At 38.9% G+C, this 24,663-nt stretch overlaps 1 protein-coding gene across 6 annotated transcripts in view; it reads right to left on the reverse strand.

The window, feature by feature from the left end:
- Window positions 1-311: 311 nt before the first annotated feature.
- The window catches only part of BCAT1 (branched chain amino acid transaminase 1), an 80,753-nt gene continuing 56,401 nt past the window's right edge, over window positions 312-24,663 (reverse strand). For 5 of the 6 annotated variants that reach the window (XM_064479112.1, XM_064479114.1, XM_064479115.1 and 2 more), the window contains 5 exons: window positions 21,509-21,651; window positions 16,213-16,298; window positions 13,430-13,570; window positions 11,496-11,570; window positions 312-5,219 (listed from right to left, as the gene is read on the reverse strand). In XM_064479112.1, the coding sequence (XP_064335182.1) occupies window positions 5,178-5,219; window positions 11,496-11,570; window positions 13,430-13,570; window positions 16,213-16,298; window positions 21,509-21,651 (487 nt within the window). In that variant the 3' untranslated portion in view covers window positions 312-5,177. The remainder of the gene's footprint in view (window positions 5,220-11,495; window positions 11,571-13,429; window positions 13,571-16,212; window positions 16,299-21,508; window positions 21,652-24,663) is intronic. The other variant, XM_064479113.1, reaches the window with a different exon arrangement.

Below are 24,663 nucleotides of genomic sequence, written 5' to 3' on the forward strand. Positions count from 1 at the left end.
AGCTGGCCACTGTATTTTTATTCCCAATTGGCACTCTTTGTACTTGGCACCTACGTTGAAACCTGAAGCTCCCTGTGGTTGGCAGAAAGAGGAAAAAAGCTCCCTTGGACAACAAAGAAGCAAGTTTGAATTTTTTTCTTCCTATTTTTCCTTTCTTTCTCTACTTCCAGTTGTTCTTCCTCTGACATCTTCTCTAAAGAAAATTTTCTCCATTCAGTGATGGGTAACAAGGAACACAGCCTTTGTGATAGTGGATGTGCAGAGAAATCTGTCAATTAAATCAACATGGGGGGGTACTCTTTTTTTGGGGGGGGGCGGGAAGTAATTAGGTTTATTATTTATTTTTAGAGGAGGTACTGGGGATTGAACCCAGGACCTCGTGCATGCTAAACATGTGCTCTACCAATTGAGCTATGCCCTCTCTCCAAAATCAACATTTTAATTCATTCCTACATCACAGCTCATAATTTTTACCATCCCAACAGTGGATTCCATAGATAGAACACTGTAAAACCCAAGTCTTAGGCCTTGTTCATCAGACTACTGTGGTATGAAAAATATACTTTCAGAAGAAAGGATACAAAGATTACTTAAAACTTTGATACATATATCCGGTAGGTTTCAAAGACCACCTCATTTCCAAAGACTGGATTTCATGCCTTTATCATTCACTTGAGCAAATATGTTTACGTATATCTGATCCCAGGGGATTATTTACCCACAAACACTTCTATATTCTGTTGATGTTTCTTTATCACCTCCTCAAATTAATACCTGAGAAGTCTTTTACTACGGCATGGATGCAGAAAATGAAAAACCGCTTTCTTCTACCTTTGTATTTTTAAAGGAGCTTTTTGGCAATGATAGGAAAGAATCTCTTTGCAATTCTTTAAATGGCCTTTCTTTTGAAACCTCAAACTGTGAAAAACTGCTAACGTTAGTTTTCACCTGCTATTTTCTGAGTAGCTGCATCCATCATTTTCAAGCTAACAGTCTAAACAGTTTGAGTCATAAATGACAATTCCCAGAAAAACTCACTCTAGGGACATTTTGTTCATTTCAATACTACTTGACTTTGAGTTTAAGAAGATCAGCAAGAATGCTGTCATTTGAGGTGTTCTTTTGTTATTTGTACTATGACAACTTAACATTGCTCCAAAAGAACGGTGAACGAACGTACCAGGTTTGCAGTGAGCAGTAAACCAGGAGGTAATTCACACCAACAACCCCTCAATGCTAACCTACTCAGTAGTTTTGCAGGGGAGGAAAGAAGGGAATGGAAAAAAGGACACTTTTTTTAAAATGAGATGAAAATGTTCGTTGTGATTTCTTGAATACAGATGTGCTCTAGCCTTTGTCTTATTATCTAACTACATTAAATACTGCTTTTCTATCTAAAACTTGGTTTAAGTAGGAGTGAAAACTCCATGAGGGTAATGTCTACCTACTGTTTATTTCCTAAAACTAACTTCCTAATCCCTACTGTGTGCGTTGTGTTGGACACAGATTTGTGGGTACTCACTCTACACTTACCAAGTTAACTGATCAAATTAACTATGATCTCTATGTTCTTTGTCAATTAATAAATAACACTTAATGAAAGGGTGGTACTCTTTGCCTCCTTTTGCAAGGGCAGATATTTTGAAAACAGTTGAACACATTCTACTTGTGGCAAAACAAAGTGATGGGTGTTATAAAGTACCTACAAAAATTACTTGCCAGGATTACTATTTATTAACAAATTTTCACATATCCACTGAAGAAATGCACATTACAAGGAAGTCATTCTTTGATCATACTGAGAATCAGGACATGAAATCAGGGATTCTCCTTCCAGTGTTTCTCTAACCCCTGTCTAAGCTGTAGTGCATCCCATGAATATTTATTGCTCTAAGTACTAGAAAATATCATTCATTGAAAGTGAACGAATGCTGTCATTTTCTGCTTCAAATACATTCTTCCCAATCATAAGGGTAAACTGAACATATAATTCTAAAAAGGAACTTTTTAAGGAAAAAGAATACAGTGATTGGGCACTGAGTGGGAACGGGAAAAAGAAATAAGCTTGTGTTGGCAGCTGGTTTTACAGCACAAACTCCCTAAAGCAGAGCTGAAACTGTAGCTTTAATAAAAGACTCCGACAAGTCTTTTGACCAAGATATACTCATTAATTGCCTTCAAGTGTCCAAGAGTGCATGGTTTGAGCAAAGCTAAGACTGCGTGTTTGGGCACAATTATATCAAGTAACAAAACTGACATGAGCAATTCTAACCCAGGGTGTATAAATTCTCGTGTCCTCAGGAGGGCTGAACCCGTCAAGTCATATACTTGGTGTTACGCTGCACTATCTTCCTGCTGCCTCTGATCGTTTTACTTGTGACAATCTTTTGAGAAAACAGAAGATGTAGGAAAAACAGAGATTCCCTAACAAGGCTTCTTAGCCATGCATTCCTCTTTCTCTTTTCCTTTGTACTTTTGAAAGCAAAGGCTAAAACAGACATTATTAGTTTATTCACTCCTGGCAGCTGCAGGGCCTGGGGAGCATGATACACATCCGTGAAATGGGCTTTTCTTTTGGTGTGTCGTGAGTTGAGTCCTTGATAAGTGACTGGAAGAAAGAAAACTGCTAATAGCAAATAGCTTTCGGAAACATCTTTAGGAAGTGCTCAGGTTTTTGTCCAGTGCCTGAACGGTTCATGTTAAAACCTTGGTTCTACTAACGTGTTTTGAAAAAGGCTGACAAACTTGGTCTGAAATGTAAAAACTGAAAAAAAAAAAAAAGTGGGAGGAAGGGAACATGCAAAATAAGTTAATCATTATCATTTTAAGTGCCACCAGTTCTGTTTATATTCATGCACATGTGAATGCTGAATCTCATTTGATCAACCCAATTAAACATTAAATAATTGCAGCCAATTATGCAAATATCAGCAACAATATTAATTTGTTGATCTTTTTGAGCAGATTAGCCTCACATGTTCCTAATGCTAGACTATCTTACGCCTTAAATGATCAATTAGTGTTACGATAACCAAGTCTCGAAGAATGGATAATTGCCTGGTTATAATCTGCCACTCTTGCTGTATTAATCCACTGCAATTAAACAAATAGTGCACAAGAAAAAAAGATGTGCAGATGTTCCTTTTAAATCTATTTAACAAGTTAGTGTCAAGGTCAATTTCCTGCCTTATTACTTAAACGAGAATGACAGATTGTGTTCTCCAGTTTAGGGGACCTTCAGCTTTTTAAAAAATGTACATCCTTCATCTTGATTCAGTCTGGTAGAAAGGGCTTAAAAGGCTCCTAAGGTTTGTTGAAAGAAATCAGAGACATAATGTCAAGACATACTGTTCTCCAACTTTTACAACGAACATGTCTCGCCATACTAAATTTAGAGATGTAAAGTATAAAATGTATTTGTGGCAAACGAATGATTTCCATTTCTCATAGGAATGTGAGTCTGGTTATTGTATGCTACTTGACAGATAAGAATTATACCTGAAGTCTTTTCTAGACTACAATACTGAAAACGAGGTCACAGATTTAGCCACGGCAAACGCATACCCTTAGAACACTACTTGGTGAGCGTGTGCAGAGGACAGTGAAAATACTTCAGGCCAGAAAAGAACAGACTCTCCTAAGACTTCATATCACCAATCAAAAGTCCCCTAAAAGATATTTTTACCATTCCTTTTCATCTTATACTTCCCTCATTTTCATTTTGCCATTCCTATCTAAAAAGACCCCATGGCCAAAAGTCTTGGAAAAAAATCAAAGCCCCATTTGCTGTGTGCTGCTTAATGCCTCAAGGAAATTTTTCCAGCACGTCAAACTTTTAGAATTTTTTTCCTTGCTCTGAAAAGAGAATGAAATATGATCAGCAAGATGAAAGTTATTACGACTGAAGGAAACTAAAATATAATGTCTGAGAGTCGACCTTCCAAGGGTAAATGTTTTCTATCAAGATTTGACTTTCCCCTAGATAAACCAGGATCCAATTTTTTCACTCACAGCTCCTAAACAAGGAAAATATCATCTCTAATTGCTTTCCCTGTCCCCTAACCACGTGCTGCTTCAATCCCCATTCAACAGAAACGAGCACCTATAAAACCAAAGTACAAAAACCAGAGCACATACCTCTTTGCTTTTTACCAAAAGAAGAAAAAAAAAAAAAAACTAAATATGATGATTTATTTTGTATTTAACACTTAACAGATATGTACTTAACATTTTCCATTTGGTTGGTTCAGTATCATGACCTCTCGAGAGCTATTATTTCAATTCCAAGACAGTCTTCAAATAAGAAATAATTCCTTCCACAAACTATGACTCTGAGTATCTCTAACGACTTAGGAGTCCACGGAAAATAAAGATATGAGGTACATAGAGACAAACTCAGAATCAATCGTGTATTCTAACAGAGGTTTCGTAGTATAGAAACAAAGAAGGTACACTTCTATAGAAGGTAAATGTTCATTCATTCCTTATGATGTGCCTGGCAGGGAGGGATACAAAGATCTAGAAGGCACCAGCCCCTCAGTCTCGCAGGGAAACCTGACAGCCGACTGATTACAACACACGTGGAGAGGACAGTGGTGGCCCCTACGGATGCACACGGAGAGCTTGGCGCAGACTGTGGCATCAGGAAGGAGGATGACATTTACCTTCAGGAGGACTTAGGGGGAGCCTGGAAGGAAATATGAGGGGAGGAAATCTAATTTCTCAAAGTCATGATTTAAAAAAAAAACAAAAAACAAAAAACAAAAAACAAAAACATTTTCGAAGGATGTGTCACAGGAAATGGTTCACCCGTGAAATTTACTCAGATCAGCTTTCCAACACAAAAAGACTCCTTTGGTTGAGGAGCAGAACATAAGTTATGCTACAAAATAAACATCTTTTTATCTGGGTGAAGTACTAAGGGAGGCACCAAGATGACGGAGGAACACTCTCTGCCTCTACTTTCTAGTGATGGTAAGGTAAGCTTCTACGAGCAAGTCTATAAAACACCATTGGATGAAGGCAATTCATTTTCTCTGGCATGAGGAAACCGTCACCCTGGTAACACTGAGAACACAAACTACATGATGCACAACTGAAAAAAGATGGCCGAAGAAATTCCTCATAATTCAAATGCAACAGTCTGCCCCCTGTTACGATACCCTGTTTCTCTCCATTCAGGATATGAGGATTGTCCAGTCGCTCTCCTCTCTTCCGTACTACAACAGAAGCAAGAAAACATGTTTTAGTGTAAAAGCTAACAGTGCAGGAAGAGCTTATCAATAAATGTAATGATACAACCAATGTTGTACAAAAGGTTCACTTCTGTGAAGGAGCAATGTCAGCCTCAGACCCATCCTTTTCCACGTCCCTCCAAACCTAACGTTCTATTGAAAATGGTCCTAAATATAGGACAGACGTCTCATTGCTCATCTCGCAAAAAAGTTTCTCCCTTGTGATAAAAAAAAACAAAACAAAAAAACAAAAGGTTCACTTCTGTTTTGAACATTAAGAGCATATTCATATTAAAATGAGATTTATGTACTGAGAAACAAATCCCTGGAAAGAATCACAAACTGTACAATTCTTGCTGGTGTAGGTCCCTTACCTATTGGAAAGTACATACCTTCTCTTTTTTTCTTTCTTTAAATTTTTAATCTTTAATTTTTAACTAATTTAACCAGTCTTTTTTTCTTAGGGAGAGTAATTAGGTTTTTATTTTATTTATTTTGATGGAGGTACTGGGGACTGAACCCAGGACCTTGTGCATGCTAAGCATGTGCTCTACCACTGAGCTCTACCCTCCCCACTTATGCCTTTTCATTACCATTTAGTATTTAGCTTCTCATCACATGAAATGGCTCTTTAGTCCTAATACAACTTCATTTGAAATTCATATGAAACATCAGAACTTATGAATTGGAAAGAATATTCATGATCCATCTAGAATGCAGGGGGTGAGCCATGAGTGGGGCTCCAGGCTTTCCTTCAGAACAATTCTACTTCCACTGCTTTTGTATATTGGGATTCCAGGAGAGGTTTCTTCTGTAGAAAGTTCCACTGCTTAAAAATCAAGTGTGAATGAACTTTTAAAGCCCAGCTTCTCATTTATGGACACGAAGTCTCCAGGAAAAGCTGGATCAGAGCCCAGCTGTGCCTCTGTGCAACGCTGTTCCTCCTACGTCACACTGTCCAGGTGCCTAAAGGGCTCTGAAGACCTCAAAGAGCAGAATCTATCAAATGGGTAAAAATACTGGAAGCCAAGAATGCGTCTACCTACAACCTTCTGGTTTACAAGAAAGGGAGCATGAAGGAAGCCCAATGACTCTAAGTGACTTGCTTAATCCACAGTAGAAAGGTGTGGCCTCCCACTGCGGACTCTGTTGACTCACAATGAACGTTGCATACAACATTTTCAAATCCTGCCTCATTTAAATATGGTGGCAACACAACTTAAGGTAAGAGCAAAATATGTGTTTTATTTTTCTAATTTGGAGTCCCATTAGTACATCAGATACTTGAGCCATTAATAATAACTCAGCATCAGCATATTGACATGTGGGCAGATCTACAGACAGTGGCTCAGAAGCAGGATAATTTCATCTTGAATCTCATCGGTCAAAGTCAATTGGCTTTCAATTAGTTGTTTTTATAAAGAGTTGAGATCAATTCTGACTCCAATGACAGTCATAGGCCCTATCATTCTACAAACCTGCATAATACATATCAAGGTTTCTCTCCCTCATCCTGCAATTTATGCTTTTATGTAAAATCATAGCATTCTGAGATGTGATGTGTATCCAAGAGAGGTGATAATACAGGTAAACCATGATAGCTAGACCTAGGCGGTTAGCAGTCCAACTTTTCATTTTGATGATGGATAATGCAATTTAATTTTTCAAGGCAAAACACTTCAAAGTAGAGATGGCAGGTTTTTAGCTGGGATAGAAATATTACAGGCTTTCCTCAAAAGGTGTCCTGAGAAGGAGGGGAAAGAAAACCCTCATCTGCACAGGCAAGGCTGTCTTTGTACCATCGTCAGCATTGTTCACTCAACCACAGCAGTGGCCCCACACCTTCAGCATTTGCAACGTGGCAAATCCAAATTGAGCCTGTGGGATGGTATTTTGAGTCCACGTGGAAGACAAGTGGTGTGATGTGCAGAATTGTCCATCTTTTCACCCATTCCAGTTAGATCACTAAACTAAAACATGACTAATGTCAAGCTTATTCCTTACATTCAATGTATGGATGCCTTTGCCAAAATGCCCGTTACATTCAGCAGAAAATTCTTAGCCACTGAAAAGGCCAATCGGCATGTCATGTGCTCACTCTCCACAATGTCAATAAAAATACCACCAGTGCTGCTCACCAGGTCACTCATTTGGCATCTTGTTCCAAACACTATTCAGCGGCCATGCAAGGCTCTGTAATCCCATAACAGGGGGAGAAAGGTGTATTAGGGAACAGGGAGCGGCTGGGAAGCTTGTCAAAGGACCAAGTCATCAAGACAATCTGGAAACGTCCACTTGAAGGGGAGCTCAGGACCTCAGCGGGGAAAAAGGGTGGGGCTCTGTCACGGTAACTAAACGTCATCAAGCTATTTCACTGAAAAGGAGAAAAACGCAACACCTACTAATGGTCATTTAATTCTTACAAAGCTGCAGCCACTGGTGGGAAAATAGACTTTTCAATTCTACGTGGTGACGTGCAATCAGAAATTCAGATCCTGCTCCTACCCCATTAGGCTTGCTTTCTTTAAACTATAGCAATCACTCCTTCCACTTGCTGAGACTGTGAGAGCCGCCCTGCCAGCTACTCAGACATGCTACCCTGATGTTTAAGACCCGGTTCCAGCTTTCACCTGGTCCTGACAGCAGTCTCGATAAGCATCACACCTTGAAAAGCTCAAAATCAGGTTCTCTGAAGTTTTTTTGAAAAATAATTTGCCATTACTCAAAAGCTTCCTCCCATCTCTTCTCGGATGTGCTAACATACAAGGGCAACGCGCTTTGGCTCCTAAGTATTTCTTGGTGTGTCACTCACCCATTCGTACCTTTATTCATTTATTCAAGAAACATTACTGAGTATGGACTACAGCCCAGGCTCTGCGCTGAATCCTGGGGTCACAAAAAGAAAACAGCTCCCACATGCAAACAACCGCAGAACAAAGATAAGCGTGTGACTATTCAGAATACAGCTTAAAGGTCACAGGTGATCATCCCGGGGCTACAGAAGCTGGAGGAGGCAGCCACATTTAAGTGGGTGCACGTGCATTTGTGCTGGGGGAAAGGAATGCTATTCAAGAGATTTGAGAGAGTCCTAAAGGAGGTGTGTCTGGAAGGGCCACCAACACCTTATCAACAGGCAAACTGTGGAGAGCAAAGCGTACTGGAGAACAGAGCAGACCCCAAATGGCAGGAGCAAAGGGGAACAAGACAGTGAACGGAACAGCAAAGGACAATGGGAAGGAACGGAAACACGGGCAGCACGGCGACGTTCTCCAAGTTCAAGGTTAAATATGAACCCAGAAGTGTTTTCCTTTGTTGCGTTTTTTTCTTTAAAAAGAGAAAAGGAAAAAAAATTGTCATTTGAACTACCTCCATTCTAACAGGTGTTTGCAGGACAATCTAATAAGACTCAGGGAACTATATGGCTAATTAGCCAAATGGAACGAACACTTAGCCTCAGAGGTTCTTACTCGTACACAGAAGTACACAAGGTAAATGAAAATCCAGTCTGTGGTTAACGAGGAATTTTCCCCCAGGTCACACTGGCAAGAGCTTTAAGGATTTCAGCAGTGTTGTTCTCATCTTCAATTTACCAGAGCGGATCACAGGAAACATCATGTTTCCATGTAACGTCAAAGAGATCAAATGTAAAACATGATGCAATTCTATGCTTTTTCCTCAGTAATTACTTAAAGTATTTTTCTTGGAGAGAAACAGACAATTTAGTAGCTTGGCTGACAGCACCAATTTGCCATCTTGTACGAGAATAATTTTGAAACTGTAGGTTCCACGCCCACAGGCATAAAATAACTGAAGAAGAAAGAGGTGGTCTTAGATTCCAAGTGGATGGTTCTTTGTTACTTAACAACTTGGAGGAGATTTGTGGTTTAATTCGGAATCACTGTATTATCTCAAATATCCCTTTGTTTCTTTGTTCACTAAGGGGCTCTGAATGTGTCATTGGTTTTCAGTCTTACTAACATTGTACTTCACTACCTAGAGTGAAAAAGAGAAATTATGAGCTTCTTAGCCACAGGCACTAAGTTATATAGAGAATACACACAGGCAAGAGGAAAATGTATTTCTTCTCATTCTCTGCTTTATATATAACTTTTACTTTTAAACCTTTTCATATGGTTTCATATTTAAATTGAATAGATTTGTCCTTCTATATCAGTGTGCTCCGATTTCTCTAATTTTGGAATTACTTTTTCCGCTACTCCATCGCCAGCACCTGCAACAAGGCTCCAACACACAGTTTACGCTCATACCTTCTATTTTTGAATCAAAAACATTCCCTTCCGTCATCTACATTCTTGGCTTCTGTAATCTTTTAAAAATGGTCCTTCTGAGACCTTTTGTAATGGCTTCCCATCTGGCCCCCAAATTGTCTTTGGGCTTCTCTTATTCATACTTTAGTTTTTGGGTGCATATATTTTGTTACCATCTCAACAGGGATGACACACATTTCTGTGTTTGCCTTCCACAGCTTCACAACCATGTTGGTTGAACACCTCGACTTGGCTTTTCCTTCTAAGTGATATTTTAGAGAGTTTAATTTTTCCCCTCAGCCTAGTTGACTACTTTCCCTTTCCTTTTAATCCTTTACATCCAAATTAAATAACTTCAAATTTTCTTACTTCATATAATTTCTAAGAGGTAATTCTGAAATCTCTTAAGTGTAAACTGCTATAGAATGAATCATGTTCTTCTGGTCAATTTAAGAAAATTCTCTGAAGTCATCTTTTTATCACTATAGCCACACTTTCTCCCCTCTTAAAAATCTTGCACCTTCTTTTTAGATAAAGGTTTTCACAGTCTAGCCAATTATATATATTTGGCTCTATTTATGTTTTTGATTGAGCAAAACACTAATAACTTGTCCACCTTCATCAAATTTACTCAGACAACTCTAAAAATAAAAATACTTGAACCATCCATGCATTTTTTAAAAAAATTCAATACTTTTGATTGCTTCTATGTGCAAAAAGTAGAAAACAACTTTGAGTAAATTTTAAGCCTTCCAATATTAAGCTATTCCTTTATTTAGCTTATAGAAAATTCCTATGGAAACATTTATTGAAGAACAGAAGTAAGACAATTCATTGGTTCAAAGACCACAATCATTCTTTTCTTTTAATATTGTACATTTTGCATAAGTTGCTAAATCTTCCAAAAACAAACAAACAAAAAAAAGATAGCATTTTTATCCAAAGTTCTCAATTGCTCTGTAGGGACCTGCTGCTTTCCCAACCAAATTTAAATTTTTGCTTAGGGTTTGAGACCCAGCACTATTTGCTGTCACCCCATCAATCAAACTTGATTTCACATTTCAGTATAAATCTTGGCTCCTTCCAATATTTTTAATGACCGACAATCATGGCATCTGGGCTCAGCAAATTTTAGTATCTTTTATTGGTGATCCAGGTTTACCTGGTATTTGATATGCCCACCTGGAAAGATGTTTAACTGCCTGGTGACATTATTGTAGATTGTTGCTCGGAAAAAAACAGACAAAACAGAGTTCGCAGTATTAAAAAAAAAAAAGATGCCCACTTTTTGACCTGATAATTACAATCCCAGGAATTTATCCTAATGGAATAATCAAAGATACACTGTTCATAATAGTGAGAGAAGTTCCAACAACACGAATGTCCAGTAAGATTTCTTTAAAAGTTATCTTATATCAACGAATGAAGTTCACTTAAACTTTATACACGGAATTTTAAAATTTATTGATATGAAAAGTAAGATTTATGAAATGAAAAAGTTTAATAATTATGTATGATTCCAGTTTGTTAGAAAAAACTAAAAATATATAAATGCTTATAAAATATTGAAAGTTGAGATATCACAACTTAAGGGTGGTTCTGTCTATGATGGAATCACAGGTAATATTAATTTTTTTCTGTGCTTCCTTCTACTTTCAAGTTTTTTTCTTCTACAAAAGCAATTCAAGAGATTTTTAAATGTTATCAAAATTTATATATATATATTTAAAACATTAAGGAATTTGGAGTCCCTGACAATGTAGATTGAAAATATTTCCTCCCTTCCTCCGTTCCTTATTTTTCTTTAAACATGTAAATTTTTTCCCATTTCTGTTGTGCTCATGCCCACACATACTATCAGAAACATCTTCCTTAAATTTAATTTGTTGACCTCAAATGGTAGTCCTTGCTCAGCTCTTCTCTCCACTGAAGTATGATTTGGTTTTAGGCTCTGAATGAAATACGACGGCGTTTTAGAAAAAGAAGCCCTTACCTGAATATCAGTCAATTTGTCCAAGATGCGGCTTGCAAGCTTAGGACCATTTTCCATGGTTGGAATGTGTATAGTCTGTGAAAGAAGACCAGAGACCTTGAGGATATCCGTGTACAGGGACAAGTAAGACCCACAGCAATTCTCCTGAAACAAGGAATCATCCTCTGACAACCTGGGCATGTGTGCTAGCTCCTTGCACTGAAGACTCTTTCTTATTCTGAATTTGAATAAAAATGATCTAGCCAGTGACAGGTTGTTTATTTCCTACCAATTGATTTTTAGGGCACAACTGGTTTACATGCCAGTCTTCAGGCTGATTTGAGGAACCACTGAGAAGCCAGGGGTACCTACGATAGTGTCTAAACTTGAAGAATCGTACCTCTCTCTTCCAGCATCCTTCCAGGATTAGCCTCCACATCGAACCCTCTTGGCAGGAAATGAGAAATCAAAAGATATTTTGCCACAAATTAAAGCAAGTCATTTCAGGGACAGAAACTGAAGCAAGCCCATGTGTGCATAAAAGGGAGTTCTAAATCCACCTATTGTAAGTCCAACCTCCAGGGGCCACAACCTCCACAAAGTTGGACGGCATGGTTAAATGAATTCAAGGGTAGAGATTTCATGATCCAAATTCATATTTTGAGTCCCTCCCAGTCATTCCTTGCTGATTTGCAGCATTTTGAGAGTTTGATTACAATGTGGTAGACAACCCGTACCCTTACTTCTTCTGATTGTGCCCTTTAGGATGATAGGATAATGAGATGTAACTTTTGGCTCTAATTGCCCCCTAAAACAAGAGCATAAAAACGTGTTAAATCTAAAAGCTTACTTTGGGAGGAGAACTAACACCTGGACTTTAAATATCTGACCTAATGACAACTTTAGTTCATTGAAAGAGTGGACCCGGAAGACCCTACCTAGGTATTACCACGATGAAAGGGGAAACAGTAGTATTACAATCAGTACGAGTACTGATATATAATACAATAATTATTCTCCTGTGAAACCATCAGTCTGTAGATGGAATTGTCTTAGGAGCCATCCCTTAAAAGTAAGTTTGAAAGATCTCAAGCAAGGAAGCAACCACCATTTAAATCATCAGCAGGGGGAAAAAAAATCCAACCAGTTGAGGAAAACAAATTATAATATTGAATTTAGAAGCCAATAGGATTTGTAGTAAATGAGTAATTTGGGCAAATTCACGTCATAAGAATAACGCCCACGTGCCTTTAAATTATAAAGTTAGATGAGGATGTTAATCGTAAGTTTTGGAAATGTGTTATAAAAGGGAAAGCAAAAAAATCTGAGAAGAGAATGGCAGTACAGGACCTATCAATGAGACTAACTTAGTAAGAGGAGAGAATTTCTTCCAACCAAATGCTTGAGTTCTTTTTGGACGATTTTAGTAAATGCATCAGATTTGCCAAACAAAAATTTTTTTTATAAAAGGGCCTAAATAATAATAATGATGATGATAAAGACAATGATGAAGAAAAAAGTAGGAACTGATTATTCAAATGAAGTTTTTGGAACTATTCGCTATTCCTACTGCAGTAGTTTGGAAGTACTTTTGGGAACCGAAGACTGAAATTTAACCGCTTACAAAGACTTCCTTAGTGAGCTGCTAGAAATGAAATGAGGGTTAAGTCTGTTGATACATCTCCAGTCCCTAAACTGACACAAGGCAGATACCAAGGAAAACACTGACTTCCCACCCTGTGGGAGCTGACGGGAAACCACTGGAAAGATGAGGAAGTCATTGGCTAACACAGGTTCATCAGGACAAACTGCACTGCTGTGGTTAACAGAATGCCAAGTTATTAAGAAAAAACTCCTCTGCATCTTGGATTAATTAGCATGTCGTTCAAGTATTTAAAGAATTCAATGATAGGCAAGCACTTGGAAATGATAGGACGTGAGGGACACCATCTTACCTCACCCTTGTACAGAATGTCCGACACCGGGCAAACGACGCAGGCGGTACCCGAACCAAACATCTCCCTCACCCGGCTCTCCTCCACGGCTGTGGTCAGGTCGTGCATGGTGAGGTACCGCTCTGACACCTTAAACTCCCCCTGTTTGAAATACAAATGAAAACAAATTTTTAAGGAAAAGGCAGGCCAAAAAAGCCCTCCGGTACTTTACATTCTTAATGAACTCAAATAATGCCACAACCATCCTTAGAGGGAAAGCCAGAGAGAGTGACACCATCTTATTGGGAAGCAGGCTGAAGTGCTAAGCAACCAAGTCCAAGGTCACAGCATCTCTAAATGAGATGATCAGAATATAAAACACAGGATCAGCATAAGATAGATGGTATGTTTTCATACATACCTGATTATTTTGCCTTTTGTTATCACGGCTAAAGTCTCACAAGTTGACACATCTACTTAATGTGTACACTAAACCCTATTTATCCTAAAAGAATATACTATTATAGAATATTAATAATTACAGCTAGCATTTTATCAGGCACCCATTACACACCACGTCCTCTAATTTTCAAGGTGGGTATTATCACCCCCATTTTACAGATGAGAAAATTAAGGTTCAAGGAGGTTGAGTGACATCCCTAAGGCCACACAGCTAGTAAATGGCAGAAACTGGATTTGAACTCACATCTGATCCAAACTGGCTCCAAATCTGGTCCTCTTTCTACTGTGTCTTTTATGGAATAAAAACAAAGACTGAGTTTAAATATCTGAAATATTTCATTATTTTTCAAACACTGATAGTATATTTGGATTTTGAGAAATTATATTGTATGTTTTTTTACTTCCTATACTCACTGATCTATTGACTTTATAGCATTAATCCTTTTCCTTCTCTTTAGTGCCATGTTAGGCTGAGTTTCATCACAGAATTATTGGTGTAACCTCTCATCGACTTCCACTGAACTATTTGAACATTTTATTTGCTCAAGGAGAGGAAATGGGAAAAAAATTCTGATGCTTTTAAGCTATGTTTAAACTATCTGTTCAATATTCATTCTTTAATCTGTTTAATTCTCATTCTCCTATGTTAGTGGTTAAAGTTCAAAGTTTGTCAAGAGGCTTTTTGAGTCAAAGGCAACAAAGAATGGATACTTTTTCTGAAAAATATAAGAGTATGTTTTAAAATCTACAAATCCACAACAGATGAAAATGGAAATTACAGCCCTTGGCAAGATTCAAAACATTAGAAGAAGAAAGCATCGTGTTGTACGTGTATTTGGAAGGGGAGGAAAATATGCCTGCAGTAATAGAAATATGGCTTTTTGCAAGTTTCAGTTTACCTCTGTCTGCAATTTGCAATTACATTGTACACAGGTAAATAAATAAATAAATAAATAAATAAATAAATATAAGTTAAATAAATAAAATTCCAGAAAATCAGCCAAGTTAACTGAAAACAAGCTGAGTTCTGTGTGCTGGAAAAGAAAAACAAAAATTTCTTGTGTATAAACAGAATTGTTTTTCCTCTGTTCACCCTTACTTATCTTTGGACAATTTCCCCTGTCTGGCAAATAATGGTAACCCCCCACATGCCTTTTGGCATTTATGTCTCACTGTTTTAAAAATAAATTATAGCTAAGGAGTCAAGAAAAAAACTTCCTCCATAATAACCTATTTTTCATGCTAGCAAATCATTAGCGTGGGAAAGCATTTCCACTTGCAACTTGTCATCAAACCTTCTGTACTTGGTTGCTTTTTCTCTTTAATAAAACAAAAATTACTGAGCTTGGAAAATACATCTTTCCAACTGCAAACATATTTAGGACAGGGCAAGCTGTTTGAAATTATACCAACAGTTTGTAAATGTCATGCCCAACGTGTCAGCCAGCATGCGGCAGTTGGGTCTTGTCGACTTCGGGGTTTTGTAGAATTATTTATAGCACATTTTCTCTATTTCCAAAGCCTTTTCCAGAGGAACTGTACTCCCCTAGATGTGTGTGTTTCTAAACATTTTTCCTATTAGCACAGTTTGACCACAGTATGCTCAAAGCCTTTTCTTGTCCCTGGGAGACCATTTTAACACATGGGTCAAAAGTTCCACCCAAGAACCTTCGCCAGATAACCAACTCATTCAATCTTCATCTTGAATATATTAAGTCATTTCCAATACCGAATGGTTTAACACAGTTGCCTGCGTCGCATGGATCAGAAAGGCTACTGAAAATAACTTTCTATTTGCTTGAACACTTAGATTTTAAAATAAGAATGTATGTGAATTTGGGAGGACAAGAGGCAGGAAGGAGGGAGAAAGAAGGCAGTCCAACTAATAATGTTTTAGTAAACATTTATATGTCAGTAAAATTCTTCAGCTTCTATGACAAGCATGGTTACATGGAATAAACAGAGGGAGGAAGGACTGTCACTGCCATCTGGAAACAACACACTTAGACGTGAAAAGTTAAGGACAAGCAAAAAGGAAGCATGTGAAGTGTAAAGCAGGTGAACTGGTAGGAGACACCTGGCGTGAAGCTTGAGCCAAGCACTGGAAGACTTCTTCACTAGGACGACTCGCTCAACTGGTTTGGGCCTGCCCTCCCGATAAACAATGCTTATTTGATAGTCTTGCCAAGACAGTCCTCCTAGAAGAGTTCTTGTCACTCAAGATTTAAAGATTAGATAACACTGGTTGGAACAACAGGATATTATTTCAAAGCAAAGCTGGGCTTCGTTTGATTCCTTTTTGTTTGATGCTTATGAAAGTTGCTCGCGTCGAAGGCACCCACCCACTTGTGTGTCAGGTCCAGGATGCTCTGCCTCGTCACTCCTGGGAGAATGATGCCATCTAGCGGAGGAGTGACCAGTTCTTCTTCTGTCAATTAGAAATCGGAAGAATTTCAAACTTTAACTGTATCAACCATGCCCTTTATCAACAGCCACTAAAACAAAAAAATTACTCTCATCATTTTGCTGGTGATAAACATGAAAATGACATGACTGTTCTGCATTGTCAAACTGCCCGCATCAATTCACTCTTCAGGTAAATCCTTACATTCGGGGGAAAAAAAAAAAGAAGAAAAAGAAAGGAAATCAGTCAGCTAACCATCTTTAATTTATCCTGAACCAGGAAAAAAATGAGATGGCTTTCCACTAACAAACAGCAAGAGTTATAAAATATTCTTAAGAGGAACATTCCAAAGTCAAAATGTACCTTCGTGGTTAAAGCTGGTTAGTAATTAGAAAAATGTAGTGGGGAGGGCATGGGGCTCTCAGGTGGTAGAGTGCATGCTTAGCATGCACAAGGTCCTGGGTTCAATCCCCTTACCTGCACCAAAAAACTAATTAAATAAATAAACATAATTACATCCCCTCGAAAGACAAAAGGAAGGGAAGGGAAGAGAAGGGAAGGGAAGGGAAGGGAAGGGAAGGGGAGGGAAGGGGAGGGGAGGGGAGGAAAAGAAGAATGTAGACAGACCCTTACTGAGAAACACAGGGCATTACCGAACCTTCTAAGAATGCTGTGGAGAAACCCAGCCCTAAGAAGGGTGCGTGCCTCAGGCTGGCCCCTGTTCCCACTCTGGCCTTCGACAAGTCTACCTAGAGTGCTTTTCAGACCCGGTGGAGTACCCACATCAAATATGGAGATGCTGGCTTCACCCTCTGAGACTCAAATGCAACACGCTCAGGGTGGGGTCGAGCATGTACGTGGCTAACAAAGAAAAAATGAAAGAAGGAAAAAAAGAAATCCAAAACACAGACCAGAACTCCACGGCTGACTCAGAAGAGAGCCAAGGCCGAGACAGTGGGCTACTACGAGAATGACCTCAGGCCCTCCTAACCACGGCGAGGGCTGGCATGGTCAGCTGTCCACAAGAGTCACTGTGGTCCGCCAGCCATGGAAGCCTCCTCACACAGGGTGCCTCTGGTACTTACCATCCCCCTCCTCCTCAGCTGGCACCCAGGATTCTGAATCTAGGGAGAAATTCGAACCTTAAACCATCTCTTTATATAGATGTTGAACCCTGTAAAAGATGGTGTATCACCAATCATGTGTCTACAGAGGAATTCTCCCAGGGTAGGCTGGAAAGGATCGAGCTGTGTAGACATCACACTATCTTTGAGTTCCAGGGCTATTTTTGCAGCAAAAAAGGACTTCAGAAATCACCTGGCGCAGCCCTCATTTTATAGAAAAAGAAACTGAGGCCCTAAAACTTGAGTTACTTGCCAAGGTTGGTTGACACTGGGGAGAGTCAGGACCAGAGCTTAGGTCTCTCAACACTGGGGCCACTTCTGTTTCTCTTCCTATATTGTGGTCTGGGCTCACTCACCCCACTGTGAACACATCAGACATCCCCAACAACAAAGCTATCCGGAAAACCAAGATCTATATTTGCTCCTGTGTCCCCAAAACTCAGCAACCTATCTGGCCCAGAGTGGTACGTAATAAATATGTTTGAACTTAAAAAAGAAGAAGAAGAAGAGTCCTCTTTTGCTAGGATAGAGCAGCATGACTTCTTTGAATTTTGTTTCTAAAAATCATCTGCTGAAAACCACTTTCTGGAAAGAAGAAAATTTGTTCTTGGCAATGTTCTTAGGGCTACTTTGTGTCATGTTTAGCAGGATTGATCTCAAAACAAACGTGTTTTGCAGTAGCTAGCTAGCTGGATCGATAAACGTACGGGTCTCTGTGTGTATGCATAAATGCATAAACACACCACACGCAGAGACAAACACTTCCCGTGCCCCGAAACCGGACCTCTCCTAACGCTTACTGAGCTCTGGGACTGCAATAAAGTTAAATGAAAACAGCAGCCCCGCCATGTGCAAACGCAGGTTTGTGAAATATATTTAACACCCAAAGCTGTAACCACTAGCCTGAGGTCAAGGAACAGAACATCTGCTTCTCTGGTTCCCAGACAGCGATGATGACACGACAACACTTGGGTGAGAAATATTCATTTTCCTCTGCAACCACAAACATGCTTACCAGAGCCAGCCCTAGCTCCAGATTGCCCAAAAGGAGGGAAACAGAGCCTACGAACGCAGCTTGTTTTTGACAGAGAGATCATTTGTAGAGGATGAATTCAGAGGCAATCATAGCAGGAGTCATCTGAGACTTCCCAAGTTCAAGCACTAATGGGAACCAGGAATGTGGGTTTGCGTTAAGTGTCCCAAATGCCAGCAGTATGATTGTTCATTCGTTTCCACAACATATACTGAGCGCCTACCACATGCCTTTGCTGTTCTAAGCACTATGGATACAGCAGCGAACAAACTGATATAACTCCCTGCTTACTTTCCAACAGGTGGAGGCAAACAATTATGTTAAATACTATGTTAGGTGATGGAGCAGGGAAAAAGTGATGGAGAGTGCTGCGGGAGAGTTTAGAATATTGAGGTGTCCAAGGAAAGCCTCACTGAGAATGGGATGGGATACGCGGCAAAGACTTGAAGGAGGGGAGAGGACAGCCACGCAGAAGGAGTTGGTATCAATGCCCCCTCAACTAACTGTGAACTCAGCCACCACAACTGGGGCTCATCCTCGGGGAGCTCTGTTGTTCAGTACAAGATAAAAGTGTTCTGGGGGAAGGGTATAGCTCAAGTGGTAGAGCGCGTGCTTAGCACGCACGAGGTCCTGGGTTCAATCCCCAGTACCTCCATCAAAAAACGAAATAAATAAAACCTAATTACCACCCCCTGCAAAAAAAAAAAAAAAAAAGCTAAAAATGTTTTTCCGACCTTGAAGAGCAAGTGTGTGTGTTCAATTAATCATCGACGGAATAAAAACAGAGAATTCAGGGCTGTGTGATCTTACCACACCGGGGTTGCTGTTGCTGGAATCAAAAGCCACACGAATTACAGGCCAAGTACCACAAAACAGTGCACAGCCCTGCACAGCCATCCTGTCCCCAGAGGAGCAGGGAGAGGGGGCGCTCATTTGGGGGAGGGTGGGTTACTCCTGAAAGAACTCTGTTTATACCTCCAGTTGGTAAAGTTTGGGGAGGGGGAGGGAAATCAATACTTTACTGATTTTTTCAACTCATTATTCTTTGCATTTTCCTCACACCACATGGTATAAATCAAAGTTACTGGAGTTCCTTCAATGTCTTTTTTTCTTTTTTTTTTTTAAGCCCGAAAGTTATTCTGGACATTCTACTTACTTCTCTCACACTACTGTTCAAACATTTATTCCATTTCCTTTCTCCCTCCTTCAGATTTTATCTGATCTGTCAGGTGAACACCCTCAAACTAAAGGAGTTTATTCACAGTAAAATTAAAGTTATCTCAGGCAACCATAGCCTGAATAGTAACTCTTAAGGTCTGGTATATTTTGTAAGAGTCAGAAGACAAATTCATTCCTTTCTGTTCTGTTCCACCTCCCATGGTGGAAATGGTTCATGATTATTGTTTGGATAAGGGGTAATTTTTCACCAGGACAGTTCCTGGTGTTTCTGGTTAAATCATGTGGTTCTGATTCAGACTGTGTTTAAATTCTGACCTCTCCCATCCATAAATAAGGATGGTGCCACTTCTGTGTGATGTAACTGGTTTTGTTTGGGGTTGTGTGTGGTTGTTTTTGGGAGGGTGGGGAGTGGGGGTGGCAGTGGGCAGGTGGAAAGAGTGAGTTGAATTAATTTATCATCTCTGAAGTGCAGAGTTCAGCACTGGCTGAATGGAAGAATGAGCATGATCTATATATTTGCATGTGCCAAGGATTACCCACGGTCAGCCCCCAGGACAAGGTGTACTCACCACACCTTCTGTTTATTCTAACACTGACTGGAATTTAAGGCTCATCTTAAAACTCTCTGCAAGTCATGCTCAAATTAGCTCTGAAGTCAGCCACATCTGAATCACCATTTTCCTCTATTTGTAGCCAAATAACAAAAGGAGCAACAGAGGCTACTGTTGCTGCTTCAGGATGAAAACATCATAGAAAATTTTAATTAAAACCAGTTCCAAGACTTCATAAGTATTGGAAACATATTTTTTAATAGGTTGACTTTTTTCCCCCCTTAATTAAAAAAAAATTTTTTTTGAGGGGGGAGGAAATTAGATTTATTCATTCTTAGAGGAGGTACTGGGGATTGAACCCATGACCTCATGCATGTTGGGCATGTTCTCTAGTGCTTCAGCTATATCCTCCCCTCCTCCCCCGGAAACTTATCATTTTACATTTCTAGTTGTTACATTAAATATTGTGAAATGAACAGACTAAGAATGTAAACAAGCCATAAAAATGGTTTTAAATGTTTTGACTATTAAAATTCTAATGCAAATAAATGCATATATTTGTATTTTTCTCCTCCATTAATGGGAAAAATATCATTTAATCCAATACCACAGACATTGTCAAAATGTCACTGAACCCCTGTTGTCCCTGCCAACTTAAACAACAACAACAACAAAAAAAGAACAGCAAAGAGGGATAAAAATGAGCATGCAAGGATATTAAAGGTAATAAAGTATTGATTTTTATAGTAGGCATATAATATTGAATGAACCAATCTAAACACAATTCTCAAATAGATTGATTTGTCCTTAAAAATAGTGTTCTTTATTTAAATTGGGCTCCAGAGTAAACCTGGAAGGTTTCTAATGTACTATCAAAATATGTAGGAAGAGCATCGATTGCTAAATGAATTGCAGCGAGAGAGTACACCAAATTTCCTATCAGTAGAAACAGTAGACGATGTTGGTTACTATAGCATTTTATACACAGTATGTGGTGAAAAGACCACTGAACTGATGATCTGAAACCCACCTCCAAATGCACGGGATTTCAGATAGGAAAAATGGAAAGAAGATGGCAAGGGGGATAAGGCAGCACATCTTCAAAATGTGGAGATTTAAATTCCTTAAGTTGACATCTCAATAGTAAGCACATCTAAGCCAAAAAAACAAAACCAAAAACCAAAGTAAACTTCAACTCGTGGTTACTTGGACAGCAAAAGCACAAAAGTTCTTAGATTTTGGAAATTGTGCTTCTTATTCTCTTGTTCTAAGGTTCCAGTTCTTTTCTTTCCAGTCCCACTGAAAAGGACTGAAAAATAGCAAAGAGCTGAAATCTGAGTACATTACCTCCATCTTCATTTATCCAGTAAAGAAAAAGATTCATAGTTCCAACTTCAGTTATCTGATTATCCTCTCCATAAAGCCACAGAACCTGCTGGCACCCGTTATCCACTGCTTCACACTGGGCAAAAAGAGACGAGCCATAATTCCTTTTAAGAAAGAGGAAATACACTGATTAGGAATGTATCTCAGCCCCTCAGCACCCACCTCCCATTAAGTCTTTAATTCATGTGTGGATGTAGGCAATGTACTACATTCTTAGTATAAATACTCTCTAGTTAACTGCATAATATTAAAGGAAACATTATATTCACATGTGGATGTAGTCAAAGCTCTATGTTCTTAATATATATACATTCTACTTAACAGCATAGCATTAGAAAACCTGAATGGTCTAAGGAGGGAGGGTATAGCTCAAGTGGTAGGCTGCATGCCAAGCATGCCTGAGGTCCTGGGTTCAATCCCCAGTACCTCCACTGAAAAATCAAATAAATAAATAAACCTAGTTACCTCCCCCTGCCAAAAAAAATTAAAGGAAAAAAGAAAGAAAGAAAACCTGAATGGTTTAAATGCACTCACCTAAGAGAGAGCAAAGAAAAACCATGAAATCCTAACTTGAAAAGTAGATACAGGCAAAGAGCCAGGTTAACAGTTAAAAGTTATCAAGTTAAAACTGAATTACTTCATTTAAACCCCACCAACACTATGAGTTAGTCACATCATTATTTTCACGGTTCAGATGAGAAACTGAGGTTTAGAGAAGTAACTTATATCAAGTTACAGCAATCAATTAGCAGAGCACCAATCCTGTGCGCTCTTAACTGAGACCTTTCAATACAACCAAGAAATGCCTAATGCCCGAGGTCTAAATTCCCTAAAAGGTGAGACAAGATGTTAAAAATTCTGACTTTAATCAAAAAATATTCCAAAAGCCTATTTTTCTCAACCAGTACTATTCACCTTGGATTATTCAAAATCAAAGGAACATGGCATATCTTCCTGGAATGACAGTGCAGTTTAGTCAGTTTTATTAATTAACTAATTACTTGGAGAAGTTTAAGTAAACATGGTAGGGGAGCAATTTCCTCTGTGACCCATAGGGTAAGATATAACTGATATTTACCACCCCATCCCACCCCTGAAAAAGGGCACATGGAGAATAAATTCAAACTCAAGAGACAAGAGATTTAAATATCTTGGAACTGTCTTTTTTAAAGAAGACATATCTTGAGAAATGGTCTATTATTTGTAAGGAAAACTGACTTCCAAATTAAACAGAAATACTAATGTTTTTTATACCTTAAAATTTCATTTGGCATGGGGAGATTCACTCATGACCTTGCCTCGCTCTCTCACTGTCCTCATTAATTCCAACTCTATGTTGCCTTAGGAGAAAAGGAAGTAATATTTTAAATTTATCTTTTATTTAATTTAAATGGGAAAATTTTGGATTATAATACAAAATATGCACCAATGTTTTAAATAGAACATGAGAGTCCTCAAATAAATGTGATGCATGCTTGCCTTCCTAAGACCCTGGTTGTATAATTCACTTTCCTTGGCTTCCAGAGGACAAGTAGCAAACAAGTTTGAGAAGCACTTCCATCCAACAATCGGGGCTAGGAAATAAACCCTAGACCTATCCTTGGACTGTGAAGCCCCAAGAAGTACACAGAAACAAACAATCAAACATACGACAATAACTATTACGAAGCATTAATGTTACCCTCCACAAAACTACACACCGAGGTCCTTTAAATGATCTCTTCTACATCTGGGCAAGATTAAAACATGTAGTATTGTCTAAGTCAAGGTGTAAGTTACGTAAAAAGATCATAGATCATAGTGGCTATCGGCCATCCTCATCTGCACAGCTTCTCTGCCCACTCTGGTCCCTTTGGCTCCTCCCATGGAGCCAAGTCCTTCTGCTTGGGTGGACAATTGTAGCATCTTGCCCTGCCACAACTGAATAAAAGGGTGGGCATGTCACTAAGCTGCTTCTAAGTTCTTCCTCAAGCTCATTCACTCATTCATTTTAATGCATGAAACCTGAAAGATGTGTGGCTTCCCTTTAGGAGCAGCAGTAGCTTGCTTGCTATGGGATGTAAGCCTGGGTCTATGTGTCCACGATTACCAGCCTTCAAAGGAGAAGGCATCTGAAGTGGGAAAGACCCTAGGCTAACACAGAGCCAGAAGCCATGACAAGAGATGGAGGGAGAAGGGAAAGAGAAAGAAAGGGAGGGAAGAGAAGGATTGGAAGTGGTGTGGGTTGGACACAGCCAAGGGCAAAAGAAACCTGGTAACAATGACTTGACCCTAGTTGGTCCACTGCTACCATCCTACTGACATGAGCCAATCAATCCTTTCTCTGCTTAAAATGGTTTGAGCTGGGCCTTTTGACTTGTAACTCAAAGACTACTGACTAATAACTGAAATATTTTAGAAAACTATGGGAAATAGGCATTGTATAATACGGCCACTGCAATCTGAGGCATGAGGTTTACTCACACCAACATAGTGTTAAGATTCATTAAAAAGACCCTCCAAATGTATACGTCATAACAGATAATAAAATGTAAATTACTGGTCAATTTGGAAATGACACAATTCTGAAATATAGGAGGCTTTCATTTTCAATGACCATAAACTGTCAGAGCACCCATATTCAGAATTGATAGCAAATAGGCAAAACCTGGGTTAAATTGTAAATAACTTTTTAATGAGTATAAACCATTCTGCAGGGGGGAGTCTGGCAGAAAGAGCATGGGTTTGGGGCCAGCAGGCCCAGATGCAACTTTTATTTCTGCTCCTGGGTTATAAATGAACTTAAGCAAAGTCAGTCCATATTTTTGCCTCACTGAATTAATTTGGCAAATCAAAGTACTTGTTTTATATTCTTTTATATTTTTATATGCATAGGGTTGTCTGGCAAAAGTAAAAAAATAAAAGTTAAGAAACAGGTTATATACACCTGTTATACCCTAATGAAATTAAATTAAAAAAAACAAAACAAAACAAAAATGACTATTTAATTGACTTTTCTCTAGTTCATAGGATAAAATTGAGATTTTTACCATATCTGAAAATACAGAACCAATTTCTCTCATAAGTATAATGTCCTTTGGTCTATTCAGAAACAAAGAGAATTTTCATAGTGTAGA

Source organism: Camelus dromedarius, chromosome 25 (genome assembly GCF_036321535.1).
Source record: "Camelus dromedarius isolate mCamDro1 chromosome 25, mCamDro1.pat, whole genome shotgun sequence".
Classification (NCBI taxonomy): Eukaryota; Metazoa; Chordata; class Mammalia; order Artiodactyla; family Camelidae; genus Camelus; species Camelus dromedarius.